This window comes from Strongylocentrotus purpuratus, unplaced genomic scaffold (genome assembly GCF_000002235.5).
Source record: "Strongylocentrotus purpuratus isolate Spur 01 unplaced genomic scaffold, Spur_5.0 spur5_scaffold_1, whole genome shotgun sequence".
Lineage (NCBI taxonomy): Eukaryota > Metazoa > Echinodermata > Echinoidea > Camarodonta > Strongylocentrotidae > Strongylocentrotus > Strongylocentrotus purpuratus.
In genome coordinates, this window is record NW_022145594.1 from 48,329,973 (window position 1) to 48,345,014 (window position 15,042).

At 39.5% G+C, this 15,042-nt stretch overlaps 3 protein-coding genes across 3 annotated transcripts; all 3 read left to right on the forward strand.

Annotated features, from left to right (window-relative positions):
• Positions 1 to 3,250: 3,250 nt before the first annotated feature.
• On the forward strand, positions 3,251 to 3,709 carry LOC115921407 (protein krueppel-like). Its single transcript, XM_030978871.1, has one exon. It carries the CDS (start codon positions 3,251 to 3,253, stop codon positions 3,707 to 3,709), a length of 459 nt encoding a protein of 152 aa, XP_030834731.1.
• Positions 3,710 to 3,746: 37 nt separating this feature from the next.
• LOC115921408 (zinc finger protein 239-like) lies at positions 3,747 to 4,820 on the forward strand. Its single transcript, XM_030978872.1, has one exon. It carries the CDS (start codon positions 3,747 to 3,749, stop codon positions 4,818 to 4,820), a length of 1,074 nt encoding a protein of 357 aa, XP_030834732.1.
• Positions 4,821 to 4,838: 18 nt separating this feature from the next.
• Positions 4,839 to 5,558, forward strand: LOC115921409 (oocyte zinc finger protein XlCOF15-like). Its single transcript, XM_030978873.1, has one exon. The coding sequence runs from the start codon at positions 4,839 to 4,841 to the stop codon at positions 5,556 to 5,558; it is 720 nt and encodes a 239-aa protein (XP_030834733.1).
• Positions 5,559 to 15,042: the final 9,484 nt, after the last annotated feature.

The following is a 15,042-nucleotide window of genomic DNA, read 5'->3' on the forward strand; positions in this document are numbered from 1 at the left end:
TTTGTTGTTGGGAAGGTTCAAAACTATTTGTAATAGAAATGTCGTAACATTAAGGCTCCCTAGGTATTGCACGAGCGTTTGATTTATATTTTGCGATTCTATACCTTGCAGACAATATAACCACGCCAACCCCCCCCCCCCGAAAAAAAAACCTTCGTTGAGGAACAAGCTCGACGAATTATCCCTAATCATCGAAGAACACAAGGTGGACATAGCAGCCACCACTGAAACGTGGTTTAGCCCGGATATACCACTAGATATGTTTGCATTATTAGAGTTTACCTTACATTCAAGATCCAGAGAGGATCGACCAGAAGGCGTAGTTGCACTCTACACGAGACATCACCTCCAAACGAGAACAATTGATATACCTGTACCGAGAGAGGTTGAAGCCTTATTCAATTCAATTAAATTTATTTTGCCAAGCAATAAAAAACATACAGGGTAAAACAAAAGCAGTATACAAAGTTTCACACAATTACAATTACTAACATAGATAAACACAGAAATACACAGAATCAATTTACAAACATGAATAATGCAAAGGAAATTACTAATGCTGGTAGCAGCCAGAAAGGAGGTGGTCCTTGTATGCGGCTGACCAAGTAATCAAATATAAAAAGTTAAGCTGTAATAAAAAGTGAACCAAACAACAATTACATGTAAAATATAATGAATTTAACAACCGTTAAAATATGCGTGTGTATGTGTGTGTATTGGGTTTTTACAGACGTGTATCAATCAGATATGATTATTTACGTCTGGGGACCGACCTTTAAACGTCACCATCCGAAAGACGTGACTCAGTTTCGAACCTGCGTCCTCGGCTGAATCAGTTTGTAACTTCCACTTATAGCTGGATTACAGGCGCACGCCACAACGCCTAGTAGCTAATATCAATATACGTCCATCAAGTATTTTTTGTATTTACGTTTGAAAGTGTTAACAAATTTCAAGTCACGTATTTTACGAGGTATAGTACTCCATAAGCAAGGTCCATTAAATATTACTGTACGTTTATATGAAGTTGTATGTACAAGTGGCAAGTGAAAATTCTCAGCATGTCTAGTACTATAGTGGTGTATATTACAATTTAGTATAAAACGTTTTAAAAGTGATTTGGGAAGGATTTGTAAATAGCACTGGAACATAAATATTGCACATTGATAATTATACATATCAGTAAAATTCAATATTTTCAATTCTTTAAAAAGTGGATGTGAATGAGCAAGATAAGAAGTATGAAAAATAGTACGAATTGCACGTTTTTGCAATAAAATTAATTTCCTTATATGGGTTTCATGTGCATTCCCCCATGCAAGTATTCCATAATACAAAAATGGTAATATCAAACTGTTATATATCATCTTCAATATACATTTAGGGAATGATTTTAATTTATACATAACACCAATATTTTTCGATAATACATTACAAACAGCATTTATATGATCAGTCCATTTCAACTTATTATCAATGGTTATGCCAAGAAATTTAAGTGAGGAGACCTGTTTAATTTCTGTATTACACAACGAAATAATAATAATAGATACAGTGTCACATTTTTTATTAGTAAAAATCATGTAATGTTTCTAACTTATATTAATTGACAATTTATTTACAGAAAACCATGTGTTTATTAACCTAATTTCTCGATTAGATATATCTTGAAGTGATTGTATATTTCGATTGGATAAAAAAATGCTTGTATCGTCGGCAAATAAAATTGATTTTAACATTTTCGACACACTAGGAAGATCATTGATATATACAAATAAACAGTAATGGGCCTAATATGGATCCTTAAGGTACTCCACATTTGATTTCTTGGTAATTTGATGTTACATTAGCAATAGAAACAAATTGATGACGATGTAACCAATAATTTTAAAAAGATCTAAACCGATACCTCTTATTCCATATTGATATAATTTCACCATTTTAGTCATCTTCTACCACTCCTACCACCAGTCCGGCTGTTATCTCCCCCCCCCCCCCCTCCACCAGTAATTACTACCGGTGACCACACCCCTGGAATTACCCCTCAAGATCGATCCTGCAACGAATAATGACATCAGCAAGGGACCGTCCACTGCTTCCTCAGAAATGCCTACACTCGTTCCAATATCCCGACAGGCTTCTGAGAGTAACCCAAGAGAACAAAAAACAACATATTTATATGAATATTTTCAATTATATAAAAATGATAAAAAGTGTTGATAAAAAGAGTTACATGTATATTATAATTGTTATTTCCTTTACAGATCTGTGCAGACCAAACAACCTTCTAGTGGGAGAGGGTGAACGTAAGACATCGATTGATCCCCAATCAGAACTCAGGAAACTTCTATTGAGAGACGTGAAGCAAGAAAATGGAGAATACAGAGCAAATACTGTTCAGAGCATTGAGCATTCATTGCCATATTATGGTCGTACATCAATTAAGATCTGCTGCCATATCTCAATTTGCAAGAGTTCTTAGGAACAAGAGTAAAGAAGGGGAAGTAGCTCGCTGCTCCACTTGTTTTGCAGGATTACCCTCCAAAGCTCTCCTTTTTAAACATTTGAGAATCCATAACGATGAAAAATATCACAAATATTTTGAGTGTGAAGAGAAATTCTACCCGCATTCTCTTATGAGGAGACATCAAGATAAACACAGAGAAAAAGATCAACGTTGTTGTTCTGCTTCATGTAGTCAACCCCCTCAAGAGCATGCACAAGAAAGAAATCTGCCTGTTCATTGATCAGTCGTAGCGGAACATCCTCGCCAGAATTCTAAGGGTAAGGAAGAGTTGTCCTCTAAATCTGATGAGGGAGGAGAAAGGCCCCCAAGAATAGAAATCCGCAATGGAAGGCCCATGTTCATATTATGTCCGATATGTGCGAAAGGATACACTCGTACGTATAACCTTAACAAACACAAGAACACACTGGTCTATATCCACATTCTTGCCCTTCATGTGAAAGGGGGTTCATTTCAGAATGTGGACTTACAAGACATATGTATATAGTTGGAAAGCATTTCAGATGCCCAGAGTGCAATAATAAATTCACACGTAAGAGAGACCTACGGGGACACCTCAAAAACCATGCTGGTCTAAGGCGTTATGACTGCCCACAGTGTAATAGAGGATATTGGAAAAGAGAATATTTGGTGAGGCATATGGAGGAATACAACCACGGAAAGCGATGACAGTGTACCACATGTGACAAGTCATACGAGTCTGAAATAGCGTTTAAAGTGCATATGAACAGCCACTCTAGGGTCAAGCAGTACGACTGCTCTGTGTGCTATCAGGCTTTCACGTATAAGGAGTCTCGCGATAAGCACATGAAGAAACACCAACAACATCAGAAATGTGGCGAGTGTGATGAAGAATTTCTGTATGCAAAGACTCTTAAGAAGCACATGAGGGGACACAGTGGTGAGAAGCCTTTCAAGTGTTCTGAATGTCAGAAGGAATTCATGTTTCATAACAATCTTCAGACACACATGGAAAGACACACCGCCCTAGCTAGACCACACCCATGTCCGAAGTGTGACAGAGGATTCTACTTCAAGAGTAATCTGAATAAACATGTGCGGAAACACACCACCCCTAGACCTCACCCATGTCCAAAGTGTGATAGAGGATTCTACTTCAAGAGTAATCTGAACAAGCACATGGAAGGACACACCGCCCCCTCACCCATGCCCAAAGTGTGATAGAGGATTCTACCTCAAGAGTAATCTGAACAAGCACATGGAAAGACACACCACCCCTAGACCTCACCCATGCCCAAAGTGTGACAGAGGATTCTACTTCAACAGTAATCTGAACAGGCACATGGAAGGACACACCGCCCCTAGACCTCACCCATGCCTAAAGTGTGACAGAGGATTCTACCTCAAGAGTAATCTGAACAAGCACGTGGAAGGACACACCACCCCTAGACCTCACCCATGCCCAAAGTGTGACAGAGGATTCTACTTCAAGAGTAATCTGAACAAGCACGTGGAAGGACACACCACCCCTAGACCTCACCCATGCCCAAATTGTGACAGAGGATTCTACTTCAAGAGTAATCTGAACAAACACATGGAAAGACACACCACCCCTAGACCTCACCCATGCCCAAAGTGTGACAGAGGATTCTACTTCAAGAGTAATCTTCAGAAACACATGGAAGGACACACCGCCCCTAGGCCTCACCTATGCCCAAAGTGTGATAGAGGATTCTACTTCAAGAGTAATCTGAACAAGCACATGGAAAGACACACCACCCCTAGACCTCACCCATGCCTAAAGTGTGACAGAGGATTCTACTTCAACAGTAATCTGAACAAGCACATGGAAGGATACACCGCCCCTAGACCTCACCCATGCCTAAAGTGTGACAGAGGATTCTACCTCAAGAGTAATCAGAACAAGCACGTGGAAGGACACACCACCCCTAGACCTCACCCATGCCCAAAGTGTGACAGAGGATTCTACTTCAAGAGTAATCTGAACAAACACATGGAAGGACACACCACCCCTAGACCTCACCCATGCCTAAAGTGTGACAGAGGATTCTACTTCAAGAGTAATCTGAACAAGCACGTGGAAGGACACACCACCCCTAGACCTCACCCATGCCCAAAGTGTGATAGAGGATTCTACTTCAAGAGTAATCTGAACAAACACATGGAAGGACACACCACCCCTAGACCTCACCCATGCCCAAAGTGTGACAGAGGATTCTACTTCAAGAGTAATCTGAACAAGCACGTGGAAGGACACACCACCCCTAGACCTCACCCATGTCCAAAGTGTGACAGAGGATTCTACTCGTAGAGTAATCTTCAGAAACACATGGAAGGACACACCACCCCTAGACCTCACCCATGTCCAAAGTGTGACAGAGGATTCTATTCCAAGAGTAATCTTCAGAAACACATGGAAGGACACTCCACCCCTAGACCTCACCCATGTCCAAAGTGTGACAGAGGATTCTACTCCAAGAGTAATCTTCAGAAACACATGGAAGGACACACCACCCCTAGACCTCACCCATGTCCAAAGTGTGATAGAGGATTCTACCTCAAGAGTAATCTGAATAAACACGTGCGAAAACACACTGCCCCAAAGCCCTTCCAGTGCTCTTTCTGTAATAAGGGATTCAATTTCAAGCGAGATCTGAGGAGTCATACCAAGTCGGCACACCCTGAGGAAGATTATCTTCAATGTTCTGAGTGTTATGAGTCATTTACTAGCTCTACATCCATGTATACCCACATGAAAACACATTTTGACGAGAGTTCTTATGCTTGTCCCAAGTGTATGAAGAAACATCCCTCTAAATTTGCCCTCTCTGTACACATGAGTAAACACGTTGGGATCGCGCGCCATAGATGTGGGCAATGCAAGAAGATGCTGTCTACCAGGCGTAAACGCGTTGGGAGTAAGCTTCCCACATGCTCCCAGTGCGAGAAGAGGTACAGAACCAATGGTGAGCTGATCCGACGTGAAAACACATGCAGCAAAGAAGAGCCTTCGGAATCGGGTGAGCACGTTCAAGACATCCTCCCCTAGTAAAACTCAGTAAAATATTGCAAATTGTATGTTTGTCATTTTAAAGCTGAAACCGTAACTGTTATGATCCTTTCATTCTCCTTTTTCTTCTGGTAATCTTCAAAGGGCTTTGCAGCCTATTTTTTGAAAAAACTGTGTGATTATGGAATCCTATGCTAATTATTCAAAATAAATATTAATTAGTGTGACGTATGGGACATTTTCATGTATGAAAAGGCAGATGAAAATAAGAAATGCATGTTGAATGTTATAATTGATCAATTGCAAAATAACTACTCTGTGAAATTTCTTTTGATTACTACCAACAAATTTCTTGATGGGACATTTGTTTGCTGTGTGCGAGACTAGTACACCCATTAATAGTATTTCCACCAAGTCTGGTGTCAGCGGATTATGACCTACTACGCATGGAAACTGACGACCTTTAAGTTCTTAGTGGATGAAATGTGCTGCCACAGTAGATATAAACTTTATATAATTTGACTTAAGTAGTAATGTATTTATTATATGATGTGTATATAAACAAGGACTTGTACATACATAGCATGCATACTGCAGAAAAAGTAGTTGCCTGAGAATATAATCTGATTGACAATATAACCTTCTAAGGGATTGTGTTACTAAAATTAAACTTTACAGATTTATAAGAAGGGATACTGGTGAACAAAGTTGTTAATGTACAGGTATACATATATTCAATTCTGATTATACAAATTTATACAACCCTTTTCAAATTATTGAAATTCAACTTTTACTCTTATTCATATTAAATTAAAGTCATTTCCCCCCCCCCCCCCCTCCCTACAATTCCAAACCATTTATATATATTATGAATAAATATTCATATTCTGTTTTTAATTAATTTTAGTTCCATGTTAAATGACTTACTTCCATGTACATCCTGTAAGTACACTTTTTATTGATATTTCGTTCATCAATTAGTATATAGTTTCTCTGTATGCATTATTATTTTCAATGTTAACTCATCGGACTGTATGATTTGTTACAGGACCACAATGCAAAACAGCCATGTGTTCATTATATTGTCTTGTTGAAATTTGTTATCAAAAATATATAAATAGGTAAAGAAATAATGATTTGCAGGTGATAAGAATTGAAATAATAATAACTCCTCTTGGTGATCAAACATTTGAAGTCTAGAGGCTGACAAGATATTCATATCAAAAACTGCAATCTTCAATCTGAAATGATTTATGTATTATTATTACTATTATTGTATTATTATTATTATTTTTGTGGGGGGGGGGGGGTTGTTTACATTTTATAGCTGGAGCTCTCATTTGAAATCAAGGTGTTATCATTCATTTCATTTCATTTCATGTCATGTCATGTCATTTCATTTCATTTCATTTCATTTCATTTCATTTCATTTCATTTATTTAGTCCATAGAGGATAATTATTCATATTTACATTTACAATCTTGCTTCACAGTCATGGGCGTCAATCCCGGGGGAGCGGGGGAACGCGTCCCCCCCCCCCATGAATTTTCAGATGGTGAAATGTCCCCCACGATTTGGGGTTAAAATCCTCTTTTTTTTTTCTTCTTTCATTTTATCGCTGGAGCTCTTATTTGAAATTAAGGTTTTATCGTTCATTTCATTTCATTTCATTTCATTTATTTTGTCCATAGAGGATAATTATTCATATTTACATTTACAATCTTGCTTCACAGTAATCTCACAAGGACAACATATCATTGACAATCGTAAGTACTAATGCATGTGAATTGTATTTTTTTCTTCACAATAAACACATAGTTTATGTTTGTCTGAAATTTGTTCAACCTCGTTTCTGATTTAGTCTTAAGGCCCTGTTTTTACACTAAATATACATGATCATGATGAATATACTTTATACTTTCTTTCTTCTTCCTCTTCTTCTTCTTCTTCTTCTTCTTCTTCTCCTCTCTCTCCCTCACTCTCTCTTCTTATATACCCTCCCTTTTCTTTTATTCTCATATTCTCTAATCTGAAGTAGGTATTTTAACTTTTTCTAGTTATTTCTTGATGTAGTAAAACAGTAGGGGGTACACTAGTATAAGTAAGTATACTAAAAAAATCACGTTCGTGTAACATGTGTATAAGGTATTTTACCGGTACATAGTTTTTTACATTCTCTATCGTTCTTGTCTCGTTTAGAACTCTTCTCTCTGCTGGCTTGTATCACAACCCTTCTCAGCTTTTGTTTGCTTTGCATTTTTAAACCAGATAATGGAATCGAATGTAATAGTACTCTGAATGATCGAGTGGTAAAAGAGAAACAGAATGCTAACGTTCACATGAAAGTACTTTAGCTTTCTAAGAAAATACATACGCTGGTTGCATTATGTTAGGGTGTACTTTAATTGACTTGTCTTCCCAAGACAGCTCATTGTCGATTTCTGTGCCTATGTATATATAACTTTCATCATTCTCAATGGTACCATCATTAAAGTATGCAGGTCTGTCAATGGGTTCAAAACATTTCTTTTGCCTTAGTCAAAAACGATTTCTTTTGTTTTCTTTGAGTTCAGCAGTAAATGGGTGTTCCCTACACCAATTTTCGAACATGGAAATGGTAGCTCTGTAATCAAATTCATTTTCATTTTCACTCAATGATCAATCCTATTACTGTATCATCTGCATATTTAATTATGGGAACAGATGGGGTATTTGACAGTCATTGGGCGTGTTCACACCGCAAGGGGGGACCGTGGGCGGACCGTGGATCGCGCTATCGTAGCGCGACCCACGGTCCGCCCATTGGCATTCGCCGGATCCACACCGCAGTGAGATAGCGCGGTCTATCGTAGCACCCCCTTTTTTGAGAGGTCCTGTTGCCATGACGCGTGACGTCATGAGGTCAGAGCGGTCAAAGATTTCGCGCGCTATTACGAACCCGGAGTGTTGAGTTGTACCGATTCAGATTCAGATCGCACCAAAATAGAATGAGTATAAAATTCCCCGCGTGTAGAACAATTATTAATAAAAAACAAAGTTCTATTCCAGATATGAAGAACTGTGTATTAGAAAGAATACATACAAGATGGAAAGGTAATTTAAAAATATACACTGATGGATCTAAACTAGAGGACAAAAGCACTGGATCTGGTTTTTATATACCAGAATTGGGCATAACGAGAAGTTATAAGTTAACATCAATAAACATAATGAGGGCACAGTTAGTAGCGATAGTGATGGCATCGGAATGGCTTGAAGATAGTAAAGGAATGTCAGTAGTTTTCCTGACAGACTCTTTGTCAGCAATTCAGGCTCTAGAATTAAAGCAGCCAAAAAGTTCAAAATACCCTTGTTGCTGATATTATGTACACAATTAAAGTACTACAAATGTCAGACATAGAGATAAACTTTGAGTGGATATATATACCTTCCCATTTCGGTGTTCGAGGAAACGAAATAGCAGACACTCTAGCCAAAAAAGAAGCGCGAAAAGAAAACATAGAACTAGAAATTCTATACATAAAGGAAGAGTTGACAAATCACATGTCTTCAGTTTATAAAGAGATATGGCAATTTCAATGGGAGTCTTCATTAATGGAAGACAATTATGCCGGCGAATTCAGCCAAATGTCACAAAAACAGAAGATATTCAAGGTTTTAATAGAAAGGAGGAAGTAATAATACATCAGTTGAGACTAGGGAAATGCAAATTAAATTATTATCAGCACATTATTAATCAACATGAAGATGGACGGTATCCATTGTAAGGTTTCAGAAACAATAGAGCATTGTTTACTACAATGCAAGAAATATGAAAGAGAAAGAAGGATAATGCAAAGACGATTGAAATATAATACGTTAGATTTAGTAAAATTATTAGGGAATTTTTCGGATTTTAGATTCCTCCTAGATTATATTAAAGCTACAAACAGATTTGAAATGTTCATATAGATCTAGTGCCTTTTCCTCTGTGAGTATATTATGATTAGAATTATATTTGAAATGTTTGAATATCATCAGTATTAAAATCATAAGGAATATATCCTTATGATTAAAATGCACGACTAATAGTGAAGGGAAATTAAATATAATTAATCTTGCACAGTAGCACTTCGCTGAGACAGGTGAGCCAATTAAGTCATGACTCCGAAAACAGAAGTCTGGAGAGACAGACCCCCCATCAGTAAAAGTGAGCCATATAGGGGAAAGTGGGGCATAACGGACCCGGGGGGGGCAAAATGGAACTTTGAAATTAGCATATGTTAAAAAAGGTCGCCCTCTGTGCAAATTCTTTGAAGAAGAGAAGATGCCAAAATAATTTCAGCACTGAATTTTCATCCGGTTACAGTGAGGCACATCGGAGTAAGATCCCGTCCAAAAAATGACAGCCTCATGATCTAAAGTAAGGGGATGTTCATATGGCTGAAATTTGGTAATTTTGGTATCGATTCTAATCAAATATTTGTATATATTAATCATAAAGATATCAACGTTAGACTCGCCTGTTTGCATGCCAACTATGCTTCAGGTATTTTCTACGCAAACTTTTATTAAAAAATATGTCATTGGGGCAAAATGGACCAGGCGCGGATCCACGGGCTCAATTTTACCGGCCCGGCTATGGCAAGCCCACTGTGTAAAAACTAGATAAACTCAGTTTATCAGAAAAACTGTGTTTATCAATGATAAACTCAGTTTATCAACTGATAAACTGAGTTTTTCTGATAAACACTCTGTTTATCTGTTGATAAACTCTGTTTATCTGTTGATAAACTGAGTTTATCATTGATAAACTGAGTTTTTCTTGATAAACTGAGTTTATTAACTGATAAACTGAGTTTATCAACTGATAAACTGAGTTTTTCTGATAAACTGTGTTTATCTGTTGATAAACTGAGTTTATCTGAGAAAAACAGAGTTTATCTAGTTTTTACACAAAGGGCTTGCCATAGCCGGGCCGGAAAAATTGGGCCCGTGGATCCGCGCCTGAAATGGACCATATAGGTACGGGACAAAATGGAACAGGGTTCCGTTTTGCCTCAATTGAAAATAACATATCTTGTGAAAGCTTGACTTAAGCAAATGCCAAGGGTTTACGGCTTCAAATAAAAATGTAAAAAAGTAAACCACTCCAATGTTATGGTGTCCCTGTTGGTCCTAAAGACTGAATGGTTGAGTGAATGTGCGTGTGCACTTGTGTGTATGCATATATGTATTTTTATCATTATATTTGGATTTTCTTGTTGTATTTTTATAAGTTAAACGTTCTCCACTCTTTATTTCCAAATATCATTCATTGTTGAGCCAGTAGGTGCTTTAATTATGGTGACATTATAGCACAGAGACAACAAATGCATAAAAGGGAATAAAAATCAACATTACTAATTTTGTTTTGTCTTGTAAAATAATTCACAAAAATAAACAAAATACTGTTTTCGCCCTTTTTATAGGGGCCTGTTTACCAATGTTTCATGTTCCATTCTGAAAGTAGTTGGTTCATAAAACAAATCGATAGTTGTTCTAGTTTCCCAGCCAATTTTAGATGTATAAGTTAGCTGAATTCAAAGTATGTGCCTAGCAATTGGTTTACGTGACTAGTGGTTGTATCAGAACGAAAATGTGACCCAGATTCCAGTCTAAGAAATTGAGAGTGTAGTGCACATTTTACAAGTCTACATTTTCTACTTTTAAACCAGGCTTTATTACGATTACCTTTCCAGTTTTGCCCCATAAATGTTTGAAACTACTATAGGCTTTCATTATGCAGCTCTGCCCACCAAGTTTGCTTAAAGTTACATTAGGTACATTACTCAATATAGAACGTTAGGGTTCTGATGGGCAATACGGATGCGGAGATCCATTTTGCCCCAGGGGGGAGTGCCATTATGCCCCAGGGATGGGGCAAGTTGGATTTTTCTTTTGTAAAATTCGTTTCGAGTTTCTCTGCAATTTTACCGTGGTTTTTGTCGGTTTCGTTTCGTTGACATAATAAAGTGCATACAACATCTATCCGAAACTGTTATTTTTACTGTTTTTGTGTCGTTGATGACGTCATATTGCAAGTTTGAAATTAAGTGTTCCATTATGCCCCACTTTCCCCTAAGATCAAGTTCGAAAAGATGAACATGCACCAAGGATCGCCGTGGCGCAGATAATCTGTCAAGATTGAAGAGCGCCATCTAAGCCCCAACAACAACAACAACGATGACTCCAGGCGTGCTATCGTAGCTCGGCTTCAAACCGGCAGATATCAGATATAGCGCGGTCTAGCGCGTGCTAGACCGCGCTCTCTCTCTCTCTCTCTCTCTCTCTCGTGGACCCCCCTAATGCCTAGGTCACATATAAACCGGGCCCCGTACGATTTTCCCTACCCGGCGGCTTGCCGTGGATTTAGAGACCGTACGGGAACCTTCCGATTTTCTTTTCTACGGCATGTGTGGTCACATATTCTGCGGCGCCCGGGAGGTGCCCGGTGAAAATTGGTCGAGTGAAATGCAAGGCGCACGTAAGGATGCCGGCCGGTAAGCTTACGTGCTCCGTCCGATGAGCAGGTGCACCCGTGGCTCCCGGAAGGTGCCCTGCCGGGACCCGGCCGGGGTCCTCAAGGTGCCCTGCCGGGGACCGGCCGGGGTCCTTAAGGCGCCCGGCCGGGTCCCGTGCGGTGCACTGAACTATGTGTCCTCTGAAATCCGCACCTCAAGATTCCCGTAAAGATTTTTCATGAGAATTGACCCCCAAAAATCGTGAGGGGCCCGTCCGGACACCGTCCGGAGCCCGCACGGGACCCGTAAGGTGCCCTACGGGCCCTTCACGGGCTCTTTACGACCTAACGGTCAGATAAAAACGCCGGGAGAATTGGGAGCAGCCGACTCAGCACCACGGCGCCCGTACGGCTTCAAAAACTGTTCCGGCGCCCGTAGGATCCTTACGGTAGCCGGCCGGACACCGGCCGAAAATTCCCAAAATGTCTGTTTTTACTCGCCGTACGTGCCCCGGAGTGTATATGTGAAAGCCCCATTAGTGGTGCTCCAGTGGCACGCCGTTTTGGCTCGCCGTGGCTCGCTGTTGGTCGGACCTAAACGACGTTGTACCTTCCAAACCGCAGAGATAGCGCGGTCTAGCCCGCTATCTCTGCCGGTGTAAACAGCCTCATTGATGTACAGGGTCGTAGAGAGGGCACACCCTAATTGTGGGGTACCAATTGTTGTGATAAGTTCGTCAGAGAGAACACCGTTGACTTTGACCTTCTGTGTCCTTTCATGGAGGAGGTATTTGCAGCCACAATAGAGATAGCCTTTGGACAAGGCCTCGCGTGCTGCTTGTCTGCCAAACAGGGTCTGAAAATAGACTAACGCAGTGTGGCTTTATGTACAGCAGTGATCGCTGGACCGAGCCGCTTCATGCTGACGCACCTCGTCCCACGGATCACAGTCGTCGCGCGATTAGTCTATGTATTCAGGCGCGTTTAGGGAAATAACAGCACGAGTGCCTTGACTAAAGGCTACAATAGAGAGGGCTGAAATTTTAGATGTTGAAGTTTCTGTAGTAGGATAAGGGGTTCTATAGTGTTAAATGCCGATTAGAAGTCAATGCAAGTTGCTCTGGCATAAACACCGGCCTTGCCTTATCTAAGTGTTTGTACAGCATGTTTGTCAACTGCATATTATATACAAACTGGTTAACATCAAATAGTGGGAAAACTGAGCTTGTCAGCTTTGCAAGCTAGTACCAGTCTTTCCAGGCTTTTCATAACAACTGATGTCAGCGCAATAGAACGAAAATCCCCATTTGCTTTGGGGCGATTGGTCTTGTCATATTGTCATACCGTCCTAATACATTATTTTGGCGGTTTGAATGTGAGAGAGACAGAGAAAGGAAGAAAGAGGGAGCAGACGGAAATAATGAGAGAGGGAGAGAAGAGAGAGCGGTGAAAGAGTGAGGGAGAGAGAGATGGAAAAGAGCGAGACCGATGAATTAAGAATGGGAGAGAGATCGAGAGAGATTGAAAGAGGAAGTTTTAACAATATGCATGGCCATTGAAGGGCCGGGCACTTCAATACTATCAAATCCACATTAAAAAGAGACACATATTCAATTTCTTTTGAGATTATACATCACAATTAGATTTTCGATATATAAACATGCATGGTCCATGGTTGAAACATTAATAAGCCAAAATAATCATTATAAGTTTGTTCCACATTTAGTACAGAGAAAAAGTATTACACAAAATATGTATCATTGAGACGAGTATAGCCCTGCATTGGGCTATATCTGAGTGCCTGCGTTTATTTCGCAAATTAAAGCCCCACTGTACTACTTGTAGCTACTTGCTCCCTCTGTGCCCGTTGGTCCCCCATGATCATCTTTTTCTTAAGTTAATTGAGAGCTGAGTTGATGAAATTTGGAATTCTCTAGATTCGCTAGTGTAGTAGATTTTAAATAATGATTGAATTGTGGCAAAAGTACTCAGATACAATGGCAGTTGATATATTGAAGTCCCCTCCCCCCCCCCCCCCCCCCTCCCATTGTCAAAGTAGTTTCTGGCAACAGACTAGGGTTTCTTCTTGTTGAGCGGAATACCCTATTTGCATCACAATGCCCATCAAGACCGACTCACGGATGAGCGAGATCGAAATATGTTTTCTTTTGTTTGGTTCGTTAGTTCTAGTTATATGTATTTTCCTCTGGTTTCGTTTTTGGACCATAATAATTATGATCCAACTGATATGCATGAGGTACCTGCTCAATGTCAAGTCACCAGACGGTGAAATACAGACAGTTACGCAGCCTATGTCTTTCATTTCATACGGGTTATCCGTCACTTCAACATGACAATCTGATTGAACGAAGCATATTTTGTGCAAAGGGAATCCGCATTAGATTGATTTCTAGATCATTTTCTTCGACACACTGCATGTTTTCACAGTACATCTGTCAACCCGGATTCATGGCCTGGAGACAAACTCTCCTCTTATCTTGCGAAAGAAACATTGTAAACACCTTTATAACACGTTCTAGAAGAGACCTCTCATGTCACTTGTTGCCAGTTACTTTTAGTTGAACTGTAATCTTACATCTTACATAAGAATCCTTTCAGCTCGGCTATAATTGGATAACTACTTATGAGGAGAGGAGTCGACGTCTCATTCCATGATTTATTTCGCATTTAGCAGGATATAGCAAACAGTGAGTATGACATATAAGTTCTGACTCGTTACCTCTAAATTCTGTTGATCCCAGCAACAGCCACTGTATAAGCTCATCAGAAATAGAGTTACATTTAATCCATGTATATAAAGCAAAAACCCCAATTCTTAGTGAATATCATACACAATTTGACTAAATGTTATTTGTATTGTGAGAACGATGAGAAGGTGGACTATACCAACATTAGCATATAATAGTTTTTTATTCAAAAACTGCATTGTAGGATGGTAAAAAGGCACAGGGATTAATAGATGATCAGATTGAGAGAGGGAGAGAGAGAGAATCAAGAAGGAAGAGAGAAAAGGTTGGAAGT

Coding starts and splice junctions, on each gene's coding strand:
- LOC115921407 (XM_030978871.1), top strand. CDS start 3,251: ATGAACAGCCACTCTAGGGTCAAGCAGTACGACTGCTCTGTGTGCTAT.
- LOC115921408 (XM_030978872.1), top strand. CDS start 3,747: ATGGAAAGACACACCACCCCTAGACCTCACCCATGCCCAAAGTGTGAC.
- LOC115921409 (XM_030978873.1), top strand. CDS start 4,839: ATGGAAGGACACACCACCCCTAGACCTCACCCATGTCCAAAGTGTGAC.